The 19480-nt window shown below is 37.3% G+C and overlaps 1 protein-coding gene across 2 annotated transcripts in view; it reads left to right on the top strand.

Moving 5' to 3' along the window:
* The window catches only part of LOC120767364 (P protein), a 50809-nt gene that overhangs the window by 6669 nt on the left and 24660 nt on the right, over nucleotides 1-19480 (top strand). The window contains exon 1 of one of the 2 annotated variants that reach the window (XM_040093337.1): nucleotides 18391-19365. The exons of the other annotated variant lie outside the window; for it this stretch is intronic. Coding sequence (XP_039949271.1) covers nucleotides 19319-19365 — 47 coding nt within the window. The 5' untranslated portion in view covers nucleotides 18391-19318. Of the gene's footprint in view, nucleotides 1-18390; nucleotides 19366-19480 lie in introns of those variants that run through there. 2 annotated transcript variants of the gene reach the window in all.

Genomic DNA, 19480 nt, shown 5'->3' with positions numbered 1-19480 from the left:
TGCTTTATATTAATATATATATATACATATATATAAGTGCACTTATCACTTTCTGGTGTGAAAATATATAATGTCTGTCGGCTTCTTGCACTTGGTCTGCTGACTCGGCAAGGATTTTGCTATTTTTAGAAAAATCGTATTTCTTTGTTGCTTGCTGGTAATAGGTAGCTATATGACATAATTTTGGAAAAATAATAAAATTTCATGTATTTCAATACCTTTAAAAATAGATAAGGTTAGGTTAGGTTATTCTGATCGGCTAAAGACCACCGTATAAACCAGCTTTTGTCCGTAATTAAGCCAAACTAACTACCGCTACTTAGAATATGAGAATCTGTGGCCTCTTTGATGATACCTCATGCAGTGTCTCATGCCATGAGGCCCGCAATTTCACCTCTGCGGGTTCTATAAGAGTATGCTCCGGTCTTGAAACCTTCTGTTAGTCGCCGCATCTTTTCGTAGAATTTCGAGCATTGCCTCTAACGGCCAGCTTGTCAAGCTTTTCATACTCACGCATTTCGACTTCTCTTATTTTTGTCTTCAAATGCGCCTCGCTTCCCTCTTTAAATCTCCGTGTCAATCCCATCTCGCACGTGTTGTAACGTTCCGAGGTAGCCAAACTGTTTTCTCTTCACGGTACTCTTCATCGTACCAGCTGTTCTTTTGCCTTTCCGAAAACCAATGGTTGCGTTTGCAGCTGTAGGTAAGGAGCTTGAAATTCCATCCCATAATTCCCTAATACTGAGTTGCTAACGAGTGCTTTCAGAGAGCAGGAGCGCAAGTCGAGTAAAAAATCCTTCGGCTGTCTACTGTCTGTTACTTATTAAACATAATTATTGTTTAAATCGGGTTTTATCTTATAAACACTCTTTTTCTTTTATCTTGAAATTAGCTTTTCATTTTTACTAGCGCTGAAAAAGGTATGTGTCTGGGATAAGATATCATGTAAAATGCGCCTGATTGTAAGCAATGATTTGTGAGTTTTTAGTTAATTTTCTACTCTTAAAAAATCAAGTCATCATAATAAAATAAAATAATTACTTAAATCGGGGGTTATCTTATTTTTACCTTTTTTTATTTTTATGAAATTATCTTTTTACTGTCGCTGAAAAAGGAATGTGTCTCGGATAAGATATCATGTAAAATGCGCCTGATTGTAGGCAATGATTTTTTCGTTTTTAGTAATTTTCTCTTAAAACAATCCTCTCTACATTTAGGGAAATCTCATAAGTGTAACCTCTATTTTACTGCCCAAACTAATGATATAATCGATATATGTATTTTTAAGTAATACAAAAAGTAAATACGCGAAGAAATTTGACGAGCTCAAAGTATAATTTCAATAATTTAGTTAATTAACTTCATTTTGACAGCATTTTGGAATATCACGCTAAATACTAGTATTCCTACCATTACTCCGCTTCACTCACCCTTCAACGTATCTTCCATTAAAGCCACTCATTCATTGAAGCAACAAACATATGCTTGACACTTGACTCAAGGACTAAGTTTTGCTCAATTTCCGAGCGCGTGTCGACCTAATTTTCTTGCTATTTTCAGTCACATATAAGAAATCTATATATGTGTTATCATCTGTATATGCGCATAGTATGTAAATCAGTTACTAAATTAACTGTTATGTGCATGTGTGCGCACCTAATTAAGTCAGCAATTGTTGTAATTGCAATTAAAAGAGCTAAAGCTGCTACAGACACTTAGGTTGGGGTGTGTCTAGTGCACACATACACACACACACGCATTTATTGTTTATAACAGAAACGTATTTATGGAGCTGACATGGCGTATGAGTGATGTCCAATTAGTAATGATTATTGCAGTCAAAAACACAAAGACGCACTTGCTTATGCATATAACCATGTAATTATGTAAGGCATCTGGCAGCAAGTGATGAATCGGAAAATGACTGCCTTAATTACTAGACATGAAGTGATAGTTTTTTTGCCAAGATATTGATTTGAAGCGGGTTAAAATTGGTTGGCTGCTGCTGCTGATTACTTAAAGCGCTCTCTTTTCGCGTTTATGCAAATGTGACCAGATTTTTGTTGTTTAAATTTTCGTAGCATATTTTTATGTGTGTGTCAGCTGGTGTTGAAGTCAGTCAAGGTCATAAAATGACTTTGTGTTTCAGTGTTTCTTTAAGCAGTTCCTCTTTGATGCCGTGCTTGCTGGTAATTAAGACAATGTCCTTGAATAACCTTGATGATTATTTGTGCTAAAATGACAATTTGTTTTTGTTTGTTTTTGGAGCACACGTTTTCGCATGAAATAAATCTTCATTTAATTATTTGCGTGATATGCATACTAAAAGGGGTGCGTGAAATTGTTGTTGTTTTTCGGGAGGATATTTTATTTCTAAATTTGATTTGTTGTTGCTGAAAGCGTGGTGATATTTGTGTGCCTTAGCGCCTTACATACACTTAATACTTACCGATCCAAACAGCTTTAGAACGTCGAAGTAACACACCTTGGCCGAATAAATTCTGGGTCAATTCCGGTATCACAGAATTGGCTTTTATTGGAATTTTTTCCACATTACTCCTTCTTTTTGATTGAATATATGTAATTATACTCTTGCAACATGTTGCTACAGAGTATAATAGTTTTGTTTACCTAACGGTTGTTTGTATCGCCTAAACATAATCGAGTTAGATATATGGGTTCGAAGTAGCACATATGGGCTAAACATTTTGAAGAAGTGAGCATGACCACGCCCCATAATAGGTTTAATGTACAAATATTCCAAACCACTATCGACAGTGTGAAAATAGGTGATACCGAATGTGAACCCCGCTTGCTCTCCATATAACGGTTTTTTTAAACTCATAAAAGTGTGAAAAATATTAACTAAATACACCAGAGACATAAAATTTTATTCCCGAGATGATATAAGAGTGCTTTGTAGGAAGCCGGGATAAAAAATGAATGATAGGCGCGGCACCACCCAACTGAACTCGGGAGCTGCTCTAACAATTTCAACAAAATTTGATATGTAATATCCTCCTAATATACGTAACTCATAGTGTGAAAATGGCGGAAATCGGATTACAACCATGCCTACTTTCTATATAACGCAATTTTAAATTCCATCTGATTCTTTCACATTCTTAAGTATAAATAAAGCACCAAATAGCTAGATGAAAATTTTTCGGAATAGTGCCTTATGACCGAAAATTCTCCCAATCTTATTGTCCAAAACTGTTCAAGCCCCTAGGTACCGAATAAGTCGACCCCCGTACTTATAGCTAACTTTTTACCGAAAATATCGGTCAATGTGAGAGAAATACAATTTAAATTCAGACAGAAACCTTTTCTGATAATTGTATGTCTGTGTGTTACAAACGGATTGAATCGTGTCTATACTTCCTTAGCTTTCATATACCTAATACAACGATTTTCGAACTTCGAGGTGACTTTATACCGCAGATATTCGCCAACAAGTGAAGTTTCTCAATGAAACTGAGAGAGCGTGTTTTATAAATAACTGCGTATCTCAGTGTCTAAAATGGATAAAATCGGGTGAAAACTTGATCTAGCCCCTATATAATATCAGGATTTTCGAACGTCCGGCTTCATAGAGATTGGTAATAGTATATGAGGGACCTTAATGAAACCCAAAATAGATCAAATCGGGTCGATACTACCCTCAACTCCCATATTTGAATACAATGTTGCCAACATCTGAAGGAATTTCCCTGACTGATTCTTGAATGTTGCAAGACCATAAAATGTTCGGCTACACCAGAACTTACTTCTTTCGTACTTGTTTTTTGTTATTTTCTTCCACCAAAACAGCGTCTGACCATAAATTCTAACTTTTAAGATATACATATTTCTGTAAATATGAATTGTTTGCACTGCGAAGTGACCTTGATTTTATTTTTTTTCGTCCACTCAGCATATTAAGTTTTGAATTCTAATACTTTTTATTCATATTTTCTTTTTAATTAATTAACTCAAAAAGTTTTAAGCAAAATCCATCGTCCGAAAATAACTTCTCCCTGCTGTTCTCTCCAGTTATAAAAGTTATAATCCAGTTATAAAATATTAACCGTCTAGCATTTCATCTTTATTTATAACTTTGCTATTCTTTTTTGCTATTCATTTTCATGGCATCCCGTCCATTACGTTCGCCGACAAAGTTTCGTAAAAATTCATATTTGCTTCACTCGAGCTCATAACGTTACTTTTTGCATGCATTTGCTACACCAACAAAGTAAAGCATAACCCCAATAAGCGGATAAATTGGTTGCTAGGCTAAGAAGTTCACTGCCGGCTTGACCTTTTTGACCCGCCATCTGCATAACTAAGTGACTAGGTCATGCATATATTCATATACACACATGCTAAGCGAACGTCTAAGGAGTGTCACTTCGGGACATTCTTATACAGAGATGTACGCGTGTGTGTAAGCTTGCACGTGCAAGTGCCGCAGGGAGCACCTCGCCGCAAATTATGTATGTGTGTGTAAGGACGAATGTTGTGGAGACGAAGGTATGGAGTCAGCTTAAATTGCTCATAACAAATATAGGTTACGTGCATACTAACAGCTCAAGCTTGCTGAGAGCTTTAATGTTGTACTTAGTTTACTTCGACCTAGATATATGTTTTTCCTACCTTATAGATCAAATTTCTATTATTATTCATTCATATATGCCAAATTATCAGATGGTCTTAGGCAAGTACTACTTGCCATTAAAAATTAAAAAAACGCCATTTTACATCTACACACATATGCATGTAAATGTGTATGTCCAAAATCAATGTCTAAAGTTTTAACAACAGTTTTCGCTAACGCTTGCGGCTTTAATTTCGCTTTCACAGCCACCAGAACTTGCCACAAGCTTGTGGTAGGCTGACAAGTAAGCATGAAGCTTGTCAGATTTTACAAAATCATATAAAATTTTACACAAATACATACATAAAAGTAAATGAGTTTTAATATAAGTAAACATTTGAGGACATGACAGCATTTACAAAACTTTGAAAGTGCCCGCTAAGTAATTTTTAGTGCACTGTAGGAAAATTAACGAAGACACTTATTGATGTACATATGTATACGTATCATATGGCACAAGAAAAAACATTTATAAGTGGTACAGTGAGTTCAAAGCGAGCCGAGAGCGCGTTAAGGATGTTCTAGACGACCATCAACATCTACCGACGAGGGCTTTGTCCAAAAAATCAAAGATTGGGTGCTCGAAAATCATCAATTGACAATTAGAGATCTTGATTATGGTACTTGAACGTCTCAAGTTTCGACCGGTGCCTTCATTACGATATTGCACCGTACGAGTACCATACTCCATTGGTTTTCTTTAGAGGGAAAAACTCGACTTATATCTTTACGCAACCGTCATATTCGCCTGATTTGGCTGCTTACGACTTCTGGCTGAATAGAAAACTCAAAAGACTAATGATGGGGTGCCGTTTTGGCATAATTGTGAAGATAAAAACCGATTCGAAGAAGGTCTTGAAGGCTACATCGGAAAAAAGATTCCGAAAAATTACAGGACTGAAATTGAAAGCGTTGGCAAAAGTGCGTTTTATCGGAGAGGGGAATTACTTTGATGGCGTTGAAATTGATTTCGAAGAATAAATTCATTTTAGTTTTTGATCATCGTATTATGAGAAATTATTGATTTGGCATAGGTTAGGCTAGGTAAATCTGGTTTGCCAATAAGCCACGCATAGACCAGTTTTGGTTCTTGGCGTTACCGGTTGGAGTTCAGTTCCTAGGTCCAAGAGAAATAGTCATCCTTTAGGACGCGAATTTTAACAGACTCTGTGGCCTCACTACAGACTAGTCTTGTCCGGGACAAGTGCACAAGAGATGCTCCATTGTTTCCCGGTGCCGTGCTCTAGACATTTCTTGCAGTCTTCTCGATCTGTCAGCCCCATACTTCCGGTTTGAGTCGCTACCAGATAGACTCATTTGATATAACTCAAAAGTTTTTGCAGAGACTTTCTCTGTAAAATACCCTATTTTTATCAATATTCATATAAATGATCCGTTGAAATTTCCAATTATCATTTACGTAATTTGGCATTTATTTTTCCTACAGGGTACATATCTATGCACATTCGTGACAATCTATGAAAATTCTCCTTCTTATTATTAAATATGTACCCTTGGTACTTAAAAGGCTTTCAGACATTTACCACGCACTTAAAGCATATTCTGCTATGCGCATACTTACAAACTTGGTACATATATATATATATATGTACATATATGTATATTAAGGTGGTCCTTATATTATAAAAATTAAATGTGTATGTTAAAAGTAAGTGATTTGAGTGAAACCTAAGCCGATTTGGAGCCAAAATTTTTTGTAAAAAGATGTAACATTTTCTTTCGATTACATTTAAGTGCCACCCTAACATTCAATTATACTGAACATATAACTTTTATATGAATTATTTTCGTCGAATTGTGCGTAGGTTATTGTGGTTTCTGTGAATTATTAATATTGAAGTGTACAAGATTTTTCAATGTTCTTGAGGTTTATGCAGCTTTAAGCAGCTGAGAAGTTTAGTTTGATATCAAAAGGGGTATTGGGAGAAGATTGAAATTTTCGATAAATTCAAGAGAGAAAATTCATCTAAAATTTCACTGGCATTATTCATTAAGAAGCTTATTGCAAAATATCTTGTTTGTTTTGTTAGTTTTTCAAACATTTTCTTACAAGATCTTGTTTAGAAGCACAAGATCTCTTTAGTTTTGTTCTTTGTGCTTTGCCGGTGAAATCTCTTCCCGCTGTCGTTCTTCCTTTTAATTTTTTGGCGCCAATCGGAGATTCCAAATGTAGCCAGGTCCTTCTCTATCTTGTCTTTTTCTTATTCTTCCTCTGCTTCCCCTGGCGGGTACTGCGTCGAATACTCTCAGAGCTGGAGTGTTTTCATCCATTCCGACGACATGATTTAGCCAGCGTATCCACAATCTTTTAAATCTCTGAACTATGTCAATGTCGTCTTATCGTCATCGTTCCAGCGACTGCGGTATTCGCCGTCGCCAATGCGCAAAGGATAATAAATCTTCTGCAGAACCTTTCTCCCGGAAACTCGCAACGCCGACTCATTAGATGTTGTCATCGTTCATGCCTCTCCACCGTATAGCAGTACGGGGATAATGAGATTCTTCTAGAGTTTAGTCTGTTTTCGTCGAGAGAAGACTTTACTTCTCAATTGGCTACTCAGTCCGAAATAGCACCAGTTGGCAAGAGTTATTCAGCGTTGGATTTCGAGGTTTCCAAAATAGACGAAATTATCTACGAGTGCAAAGTTATGATTTCCGAAAGTGACATGGGAGCCAGGTCGCGAGTGCGACGACTGTTTGTTTGATGGCAGGAAATATTTCGTCTTACCCTCTTTCACTGCCAGATCCACTTGAAGATTGATGAAGTTGCACGATAGGAAGTCGCCTTGCCTGAAACCTCGTTTGGTTTTGAACGACTCGGAAAGAGCCTTCCGAATTCTGACGGAACTTTTGGTTTTGCTGAACGTCAGTTTACCCAGCTTTTTACAGGTCTTTTCCAAGATTTGGCGTATGCTGAATATCGGGCAGTTGTTGATTTTCTTGGCCTGAAGCTACACTTATAAGGTTCGATCAGTTTTTCAACGGTAGGCATTAATGTTTTACACAGTACGCTCGATAGAGCCTTAAATGCGATGTTGAGGAGACTTATTCCACGCTAGTTGGCGCAGATTGGGCAGAGCACACTTAAGTTCCTATCGTCGGGCATGCTTTCGTCTAACCATATTCGACTGATGCATGCTTTTTGTCAGTTCTTCGCCGCCATTGACATTAAACTCCACCGACTACAGCGATTTGAATGGCTGGGCATCAATGCTTACCTCGAATGAAATCACATCGCAAACGCTGTTATGAGCAATTTTCATTGCCACACCTTCCAGAGCTTGTCACTTCACTTCGTCCATCAATATTGACGAATTTTCCGGCTCAGTCGTAAACCTCATACATATGTATGTATGCATACCTATACATTTATATCTATATGTATGTTCAAATATAGTCTAATAAAAAAGAGCTTGAGTGCCACCCATCAGTACGGGTTCTGCTATCAGCTCAGCCGTTCTTGTTGTTATTGTTGCGACTCGTGACAACCGCACTCACCAGCGACACACCCCAACACGCCACAGCTCGTGTTACGGTTGTCAACATAAATGACAGTTTGAACGCGACGAAGCGAAAATAAATTGTTGCGCTTGTCAATGTGCAACATGCAACGTGCGAGCGATTTGCAACAAAGCAGAACAATGGCCGTTGCCAACTTTGCTGCTGCAACGCTGCGTCGCTTTGATAGTGAAAGGGTAGGCAGGCAATTACAACGAGATGGACGGTGAAAAGTGTGCGAGGTATGAAAATGAGTGTGTGTGGGAGCTTGTGTGAGGTATAAGTAAAAAGGGGAAGGCAAAGAAAAGCGGAAGGGAAATGGGCACTAAAGCTCATATTGCTTGTTTAAACATTTACGAGTAAGTAAACGGTATAGATGTACATACAAACACACACATGTGCAAGTGTGAAGGTGTTTGTTTACACAACAACAACAACAACAATTGCCGCCATTCGCTGATGAAAATGCTTATTTGCTGGCGCTTCCAAATGTCAGCCGTTAACGAGTTATATGTAAGTGCGCTCTTACAACAACTTGTTGTTGTTTTGCCATTTCTACATTGCATTTATTATACCCTGAAAGGGTATATTAAGTTTGTCACATAGTTTGTAACACCCAAAAGGAAGAGTCGGAGACCCTATAAAGGATATACATACATATATAAATGACCAGTATGCCGAGCTGAGTCGATTTAGTCATGTCCGTATGTCTGTCCATCTGTCCGTCTGTCTGTATATATACGAACTAGTCTCTCAGTTTTTAAGATATCGTTTTGAAATTTTGCAAACGTCATTTTCTCTTCAAGAAGCTGCTCATTTGTCGGAACTGCCGATATCGGACCACTATAACATATCGCTACCATACAAACTGAACGATCGGAATCAAGTTCTTGTATGGAAAACTCTCACATTTGACAATGTATCTTCACGAAATTTGGTACATGTTATTTTCTAAGGCAACAATGTAATCTCCGAAGAAATTGTTCAGATCGGTTAACTATAGCATAGTTACTAACCCAAATGCACCTGTGAAGGGTATTTAGCTTTCGGTGCAACCGAAGTTAACGTTTTTTCTTGTTCTTTTTCTTCTTTTTGTAATTCCTTCCTGCCGCTTACATACATACATACATACATACAGAGGGTTTGTTTGTTGTTGTGCTTAAGTTGCAAGCGTTGCATTTGAGTTGATTTCATTAGTGTAATTGTCATTATTGTCTTCTATTTGCGTCTATTAATTTGTTGTTGGCGCGCAATTCATTTCACACACACACGCTGCCATGCTGTAGTTGTTGTTGCTTGTGGCGTTCGGTTTGCTTTCATAACGCTGCTGGTTTATTAGTTTATGAACTTGATATGACAGTTGATGGCGTATTTTATTGTTGTTGATCATGTTGTCGTTGTTGTTGTCATATTTGTTATTGTTATTATCGCTACTGCTATTGCTGTTGTTGTTGTTGTTGTGCCCGCCGTTGATGTCTTATTTAGTTGTTTGCACTATTAATGCTGTTGCAATAGCCTTAGGTGGTTACACCATTCCATCGATTGCTATTCTCGCCCTTCATTTGCTTGTGTGTGTGTGTGAGTATGTGTGTTCTAAACAATTTGTACTTAAAAAACAATAAACCTTTATTGTAGTGAATGAAATGGAATTTTTTTGCATATCATTTTGTTTTAACGGTTGTGTTTTTGTATTAGGACTCGACGGTTATAATTGGGTTTGCCGCGAACTCGTTGAACGTGCTTTTAGGCCAGGTGGGAGACAGACATATTCAAAGGAAAGATTGCTTTTGTAATCTTCAACTATCGATGGGAGACTAATGAGTCACTTGTTGCTCGTGAGCTAAGCTCTTGGACGCCAAGGTGAATTTACTGCCTAATAGTGCAGCCGCACTTAACCCATTATTGGGCTCATTATGCTCCCGATTGGTAACCAATTTCAGCCCAATCCTATAACTCGGTGGAATCGGTAAAAATCTGATACATTTCCACACCAGCTACCCGATGTCTCTTAAGTTGGAGCATTGTGAGCCGTGAATTAAGTACTCTCTCAACCGGCCGAAGACTGGGCATTCGCATAGATTATGTTCCAGCGTCTAACCATCCTCCACGTATGCTCTACATTCTGCCAAATCCACTTTTACCGTTTTCTAAATGTGCGATCTTAACGGCAGATGCCCTATGAGAACTTTAACAATGTCACTTTGCCTTTTGCTGACCAGTAGCAGCTTTTTGGCCTTTCACCATCAATACTTTCCCAAAGTAACTTTGTGGTAAGCCCTGTTTTGCTTTTGTTGCAAGACCTGAGATGGTCATTCAAAAATGGTTGCTTCAAAAAACCCTTGAATTAGCTGAAAGCTCTGGGACAGTTCACGCAAATTGTGTTCTCAGCTGCTTCCGAGCAGGAAAACTCGTATATTTTTCCATTTCCTTTCATATATGACTGGGTACCCAGATGATATTAACCAAGTTACCTATTGAAAGTCTAGTTATTGCCTGCTTACATAACCTAACACAATGAGACTTAATATTGACGCTACGGATAGCCTCAATTGTCGTGTGGCTATACTCAGAAGAAGCATGTTCCACTCTTTGATCCGCCAGTGAATATGTAGATTACGCCTTTGGAACTATCGATCACTGTACCATTGCTCCAATCTTCTCTACTATGGAATTAAAACTATTTATTTAATTTCCCCCCTTTATTCGGTCGCAGCTTAGCCCAACTTCATTAAAAAGGTTGGTTGTGATGCCCGTAGTGACAACTTGCCTGGCTCCAATGGCATACAATCATGGGTCGGCTAGCCATATGCATTACTTCATGCCTAACTTGAATGTGTATTGGTTGGATCTCGAGATAATTCCAGAGCCTTACAGTCAGTCAGGGGTTTAAAACGGTATTTTTTCGTTAGTGCCATCCACCATATTTTTATTTAATTTCTCATGTACTTATAATATGTTGGCTTGACCCATGTTGGCCTGGGCTGAATGTGTCTATGTCTAAAATATGGTACCTTCTCTATTTAGTTCTGCAGCTTGAATTAGTTTCTCCAGTGATTGAAGAAGTCTCATGTTAGGGACTCATCTTGTCTGAAACGTTATTTGGTATCGAACAGTACGGAGAGGCCCTTCCTGATATTGACAGAGCGTTTTGTATTGTTCAACGTCAGCTTACACAGCCGTATTAGTTTTGCGGCGATACCAAATTCGAACTTAGTGGCTCCTTTTCGCGCTGTCAAAAGCAGTTTTAAAATCGATGAAGAGGTAGTGTGTCGATCCTCATTTCATGGGCCAATCATCGGACATGCTTTACTTCGACCATATTCTACAAAGAAGCTGATGCTCCTTATCAGTTTTTCGTCCCAGCCGCTTTGTTGTTGTGACTCTCTTACTATTCAAAAATGATTTTATCATAACAATAATGAACAACCTGAAAACTATAATTAATTCTAAGCAACGCTTGCTTAAAATTAGTAAAGGCATTGCTTCTTTAGAACAACTAATATTTTTTATTAATTTTCCAACAATTGTCTCAAATGACTGTTTCTTTGTTTAGGTCTAAAGTAAACTGCTCAAATTACTTTTGTGAAAATATAATCATATTTGCCTAAACAAATGAAGTAGAAAAGTAATAAATATTATACAATTATTAACTACTTAGCATTAGTATAATAACGTAACTTTTATGAACACTTAAAACCATTTTTTTGTTATAAAAGTACTAAACAACTTTTATGGGTGCAGCTTTAAGACCGGTCACGAAGAATTTTCCTTTATTCTCAACGACTGTGGGCGATTTTGCAATGCTCGAGCACGTCAGTGATTAATTGAATATTCAATTATATTTGCAAACAAATCATTTGTCATTTTGTAACTAGATATATAGGTACATACTTTACACATTTTCAATGCTTTTTGCGAATTTTTACAACTCAACTGCGCACTCTCTTTTGTAAAATACACGTGCGCGATCATAAAAGAACAGAGTAACGTCATAAACATTCCTATAAACTTTAAAATCCCCGAACAAGTAATTAATTCTTAAATAAACTTTACGTACGTATCTAATGCAGTGGCACAACGAAACAATTGGATTTACAATAATCATTAATTCAATACCTTAAGCTCGGAAAGTTTTGTAATTTTTAGTCAGGTTTGATCGTTTATACTTTTTTTGAGCGTTATGTGACTCGGAATAACAAGAATTTCAACGGAAACAAGAGAGAGGTTTCTTAACTCAGCTGATTCATGGCACCGTGGAAAATATTGCACGAGGAGAGCAAATAAGACAAGAAACACGTTATCTTCAGCTGCACTGGAGCAATAATACCCTTCCCTTGACTATTTTTATAGCATAAAAGGGTAGAAAGAAATTTATATTTTGGTTTTGATCGGTTGGTTTGATTGGCAGCTTATGCTGTATCAGTAAGATCTAAATAATTTTTTCTCAGATTTCAACGTTGCCTTGAGCAATAATTTGAGTAAAATTTCGTAAAGGTACTATGTCCATACTGGGACTTGAGTTTGATCAATCACTATGTGCTATAATCCAATATCAACGGTTCTGTCAAATGAGCTGCTTTTTAGTGAAGAAACTATGTGTTCAAAATTTCAAATTGATGTCTCAAAAACTGAGAGACTGGTTCGCGTTTTTACAGACAGACATAGTTAAATCGACTCAGCTCAGCACGCTGATCATATCGTAGCAAACTTAAATATTAATTCTGGTGGAGGAGTAAACTCGTCAGTGTATTGCAATAAGTTCCAGAGTAACTGAAGTTTTTCTTACAAAAGCCACACAAAGAATAGGCGATATTTGCGCTCAAACTGTTTCAAAAAGAATTGATAATGACCACACTGCTATGTTAGTAAGTCTATGTTAGTACTTAATACACCTTTAAGGCATATTTAAACCGCCTAAGACTACTATAGATATTCTATGAGCGAGATTTTTAAGCACTTTAAATCTTATATTGGGTAGTCGAAATAGTCCTTTCATATTTCTAAACAAACTTCAACTAATTTTTTTTTATTTATAATGAGCTTAAATGTACCAAATAAATACCATTTTGGTCGAATACTTTTCACAATTTTTCCGCTAGGGACATTATTCCATCAGTGTAAAGCTTGTCTGGTTTCTCGACGAAAAACTGTGACAAGTAATTTTCACAGGCTTCCCTTGAAGGCAACTTAATTCTATTAAGTGACTTCTGCATTGAACGAAAGAAATGGCAGTCCGATAGTGAAAGGTCAGGGCTATATGGTGGATGCATCAAAATTTCCCAGTCAAGCTCTTCCAGTTTTTGCCGAGTCATCAAAGATGTGTTTGGTCTAGCGTTGTCCTGATGGAAGACGAAGTCCTTTCTGTTGATCAGTTTTGGGCGGTTTTTTTTTTAATTGCTTGCTTCAATCTCATCAGTTATTGACAGTAAAATGTAGAATCAATCGTTGGACCAGGCTGAAGTAGCTCATAGTGGATGATGCCTTTCCCATCCCACCAAACACTCAGCATTACCTTTCGAGGCGTCAATCCTGGCTTTGCGACCATTTGTTTACCTTCACCACGCTTGGATCATGATCTTTTTCGCACATTATTTTCGTATTTGATTCACTTTTCTTCTCTTGTTACAATTTGCTTTAGAAATGGTTCGATTTCATTTCGTTTCAGCAAAGAAACGCAGATGTTAATTGGGTCCATTAAAATTTTCATAGAAAATTTACATAAGTGGTATCCAAAAACTGAGCTTTTTTTTGTAGCCAGCCTTTTTGAAATGGTTCAAAACCGTTTGATGATGAATGTTAAGTTCCTTTGCGATGTCATGGCTGCTTATGTGATGGTCCTGATCAATCTTTTTTATAATTTCATGGACTTTTTCAACGATAGGTCGACTAGAGCGAGTTGCATCTTTCATATCGAAATTTCCAGAACTCAAGCGAGCGGGAAACGGGCTACACGAACTGATAAAGCAACACCTCCGTAAACTGTACAAATTCCATTGGTGGTTTGCGTGGCATACTTCTCTTTTTGCTACAAAAGTTGAAAAATATAGCGAATTTTTTCATTATTTTCACTCATTTTTGAACCACTGTAACTTTTTTCAACTTTCCTAAATTTAATTTTCTTTTTTGTTTAAATGAAGCTTACTCACCTTTCCAACACTATATGGTATGACACAGTGTGATTGGTATTACTGGAAATATACCATTCCAACGACGTTAATTGACAAAACACGAAAAGAATTTTTCGGCTAACCAATATATTGGTTATATCAGAAAGTGGAGCTGAAAATTTTATGCTACATATATGTAACATGATGTAGTGAATCGTAAGCAATAAAAAAACAGAATTTCGATTTTGATTACACATTGTTTCGCATTTTAGGTGGCGATATTATAGCTTTCTTTCAACAAAAATTTGGAGTTTATACTGTAAGACTTTGAAAATAATACGTTTCATATCAGTATCTCTACTGCTAGTTCACCACTTTACCATTTCAAATATCAACAACTTGTTCTTATATTTCTAATTTAGTTGGCACACACTTTCATCTAAAATTCTCTCCAGTATCTGCCACATTTAGCGTTGTCCCTAAGCTGCTTTAGTAAATAAGTGACAGATATGTAATCAATTGGATTACAAGTGCTCTTCTAAATGTCGAGATTTTTTCGCATTTCTGTCACTTTACTAGCTCATCGATGGCATAAGAACTGTTCAAGGACACTCAACTCATCTACACAAAACCTAAAAAAATAGGTCCCTTTTACAATACAACAACAATCACAAGATAATCACCCACTTGCTGTGTTGTTGGGTTTTTCGTGTGGATTTATTTGAAAATGACCGAAAATTGTCTTATCCGAAGTATGCCTCACTGCACGTGCATTAAATATTAATCAAATTAAATTGACAAATTAAATATGTACGAGCGTGTATACAAATATATATGTAAGTATGTAACTTTTTGGTAGAACGCTAAATAAATAAATAAGAAAATTTTATAGAAAATATTTCAAAATACGCAAAGACCCTTTATTACCGTTGTGTGAACGCTTTAGTATACTCAGAGTCCATACACACACATGCAGAGTTTACTCAAAGCCTCCACATTACTATTTCAAGTTAAGCTTTTATTATTTCTAGTTAGAGCTTTTCGCAGCTAAAGCTTTTGTTGCAATATTGCTTAAGCTTTTCTCGTAATTTTTTGTTTATTTGTATTTTAAAATTACCGTTAAATGTCGCTTCCCATCAATCAACGGTAGAATGAGTAGCCAGCAACGCAGCTTTTTATTGCGGTCGCTGCCACTCAAGCACACTTTCACGTTATTGAGGCGCTTAGTCGGTGAGTGTGGCGTGCCAGTTTGACTTTTTGCGTGACAATTGTGCGCTTTTATCATTTTCAGCGTGTTAAAGATGAGTTTTATGAGCGTTAACTCATGAATTTCTGAGTGCAATTACTGTTGTCGAAATTACAGTCGCGGCAAAAAAGTGGTCGCTTCTGCGATTTTTTGAAAGTTGTAAAAATTACAATATTTCTAAATGAAATATGATTTTTGTTGTTCTTTTTCGTTTTAAATAACTAATAATAAATTTTGAATTGACCATCTGAGATCATGCGAAGTGTAATAAGCATAAAGTTAGGTTAGTTAGGTTAGGGCGTAGGATTGATCAAAAATCCATGGATTTCAGTTGGACAGATATTTGTCATTTGTGTTACCCTTAAACTGCCATAGGTGGACTTACCAGATCTTAGATTGACGAAGATTTTTGAGCCTTACCACAAATTCAATCACATTTTCCCTAGATTCTCGAAAGGTGTGTCTACTGAGATATTTCAATTTCAGTCTCCGAAAAGCCCAGCACAGGAGGAGGAAGTGACATGATGATTCAATCTCACCTTTCTTCAAACAGCTTTGGCAAAGAGCGTACGACAGAATTTTTAGCCGTATCGCAAAGAAACCTATTGGACAGTGTCCAGTCAAAACACCAACAATTGTGATTCGCAGAACCTCTTTCGGCTCACTCTGAGTGAGAAGGATTTCGTAGTCGCACCAATACTGGTTGTTGACCAGCGCCTGCTGAGATCATTGGTGGTCCAAAGGTTCAACATCAGAACGTAAGAAGGATGCCCTTCCTAGTAAGCTCATTGGTTTTCAGTTTCCGGCGATTCTGCTGTGATCGAGCCCCCATTCAAGTCTAATATAGAAGAAACTTGAAGCTATTGCTAATGAGGTCATGCTCTCCTTGACTAGTTTCCAAATTCATCGAAGTACTGGAGAATTTCATTGGGCCCCTTACATAACAGGTTAAGAGCACTACAAAATTTTTTTTTAAAACAAAAGCCACTGGCACGCTTGCAGAAGTCCAGACTCTGAACCCAATTGTCAACAGTTTTCAAGCATAAATCAGCCGCAATTTCACGTTCGATATTCGTAAGAAGTTCATTAATTGTCGTTGGTTTTCAATAAATCGATTGAGACATTCGCTGTGTGACTTGTGGCTGTGGTTCAACGTGTAGAATTGTTGAGGTTGTCCTTAGACAAAGTCGTCAAAGTTAACCCCAGGAAGGGATGGGTGAATATTTCGAGCTTTTTTAATTAATAATTGAGGTTTAGTTGGACTTTGGTTGAAACATGTTGAATCTCACACCTTCACACCTGAGAAAAAAATTCCTGAAGTTCTGACCAAGACTTCAAATTGCTAATATAGAGGAAGCTTAAGTACAATTGTTCTTCAGTAGATCTCCTCTGACCTATTTTATAAAAACTATAACCTAAAATAGTACTACGGTTCCGAGCTGCAAGTCCTTTAAACATTTTATATGCTACATTTATACTTGAAACGAATATTTATCACCCTATGACCGCATATATTCAAAAATATACAGGTAAAGAAATTTTTGAACTTTAGACTTGAGCCCTTTTCTTAGTAAACCGCCAACAACACCAACAAATCAAGTCAATGAAAGCATTACATAAAGCCTTAACGACAACTTTTAATGAATTCGTTCAAAGATCAGCACACAGTAGAAGAAGCAGCAATTTTCAAATATAAAACTGAGAACAATGCAACAACACCAACAATCAACAAAGTATAAATCATATTAAAAATGAAGAAGCAACAATGTTTGAAGGTGCTGATTACACGATGAGTGGATGGATGGATAGAAGGATGATTATGCGGTGACAAGATCGCTGCCGAAGCAACGAGACCAAAAAGGGGCACAACAACAACGCCAACAACAATGGCGACAAGACAAATCACATGTAATTGAAGCAGCAGCTTAAAATGACACTGAGTGCAAAGCCACAACAACAATAACAACAACCACAATAACAAATAATAAAGAAGACTGCATAAAAATATGACAGTAATAAAAATAAACGGTAAACATAGGCGACAAACAAACAAACAAACACGCAAAACACGACAAAACCAATGAATATCAAATCAGCGACAGCCATAAATTGCAATGAAAAGGAATCATTACACGTAATAAAAGCGAAAACCTGAGGATGACAACCGCAGCAACAACAACAAAGTGCATACTCCATGATGAGAAGTGAGAACGTCTGAGGAAAGTGTGACGGCGAGCGCCGTTGATGATGGCAAAGTTAAGCGCGAGCCGAGTTCGGTTGCGTGGGTGGTTGGCGGCTGCTAAGAAGCGACCGTTAATTGGAGGGTTGCATTCGAAAGTCGCAGTCGTATAACTTGAAATACGGCATAGGGCATATGATTGCGCGATCACTCGCTAAGATGATGGATGAATCGGCCGAGCGTTGCATGCAACCAGCGACGATTTGAGACGACGTCGAACACACACACCCGTTATCAGTCGCGCTGGCTGACATTTTGTTTGACGCGTTGTCTGACACTTTGTTTGGCGTGTTGTCGGACGCTTTGACGTTTTGTCAGACTTTTTTTTGACGCTTTGTCTGACACTTGAGCGCCGCACTGCGTTCAGCGTTCGTGTGCTGTCACATGTGAGCGTCAATTTGAGTGATCTGCCTGCAAGAGTAGACCAATTGTTGTGCAGCGCGCTAGGAAGGCGATAAAAATGCGCTCTCAAATTAAAAAAAGCATAAACGACGATCGCGTATGCCAAAGAGAGATTTAAATAAAAAACGAACTAAGTGAAAATAAATCTCCCCACACAAAAAAAGAAAACAATAAAGAACAGCAACCCGCAAAGTGATGGAAAAAATGTGGATACAAAATACGGGAAATCTCAGTGCTCGGCGGTTAGTTTGGCCGGAGCAGCTAGTGTGAGAGTTACGTGCGAATAGTAGACGCGCTTGAAATTACAACGAAGGAGTAAACTTTGACAACAACAATAAACTTTAATAGCGCAAAAAACAAAAACTGAATCAAATGAACTGTAAAACTATTTTAGTTATTTGAAAAGCACTACGAAGGGCGGGTGTGAATGTCAGCGGCGTAGTGGCACAATAATTTTATGAAATACCAATACGTGCCGCCAACGTTTCAACTAATTCAGCAATTTGACGCCGCGCTAATTTTTTTTGTTTTTTTTTTTTAATTTGCGCTGTGGGCGCGCTCGTCAAGCGCCAGTGAATACGTTGTTGCTGCAGCTGGAAGTTTAGTCGAACACCCAAACGCGCACGAGACGGTGGAAAGCGCGGCGCGATAGCAAGCGAAAATCTCCATAGAAATCGTCCTGAAAAGCTGCGAAAAGCAAGAAAAAATATTCATAAAAAATACAATAGATTTTGAGCGCAATTGAAGCCCCCGGTTTTGTTGAGAGAAATAGCTGTAAAGAGCTAAATATTGAGGAAGAATAAAGAAGTTAATATAATTTTACAAAACAACAAGTGTTTTCTAGAACATTCATAAACAAAAAATCTCAAAATACCTGAGTTCCAAAAATAAACAGAAAATATTCCCAAAAATTATTGTTGTAAAAAACGTTGGCTTCTTCTTAGTGCAAAAATACAAAAATACTTACGTCACTCAAAAATCTTCGTAAAATTTCAAAACTATTAACTTTCGAGAATTAATTTACTTATATCAAACAATTTTGTGAAAATTCTTCGACATAAAACTTTCAAAAAAAACTCTACCATACCATGAGACTTGCTCTATTGCTTTGACAAAAGTTTCAACGTTGGCAGCAGAGATTTCGTATACGCGTGGTACAACCACTAAAGATGACGACACAATACAACAACAATTTCGAGCTACGATTAAGCGATGAGTAGGTGTTTGAATTTATTGTCATACAATTTTTATTAATTTAACTAATTTTACTACAAAGCTGCGCTTCATATGGGTTTTATATAGGTTCATTTTTGAAATTCTGTGTGCTCTAT

The sequence above is a fragment of the Bactrocera tryoni genome, chromosome 2 (assembly GCF_016617805.1).
Source record: "Bactrocera tryoni isolate S06 chromosome 2, CSIRO_BtryS06_freeze2, whole genome shotgun sequence".
Lineage (NCBI taxonomy): Eukaryota > Metazoa > Arthropoda > Insecta > Diptera > Tephritidae > Bactrocera > Bactrocera tryoni.
The sequence above is the reverse complement of the archived record's forward strand: the minus strand, read 5'-3'. Positions and strand labels throughout refer to the sequence as shown.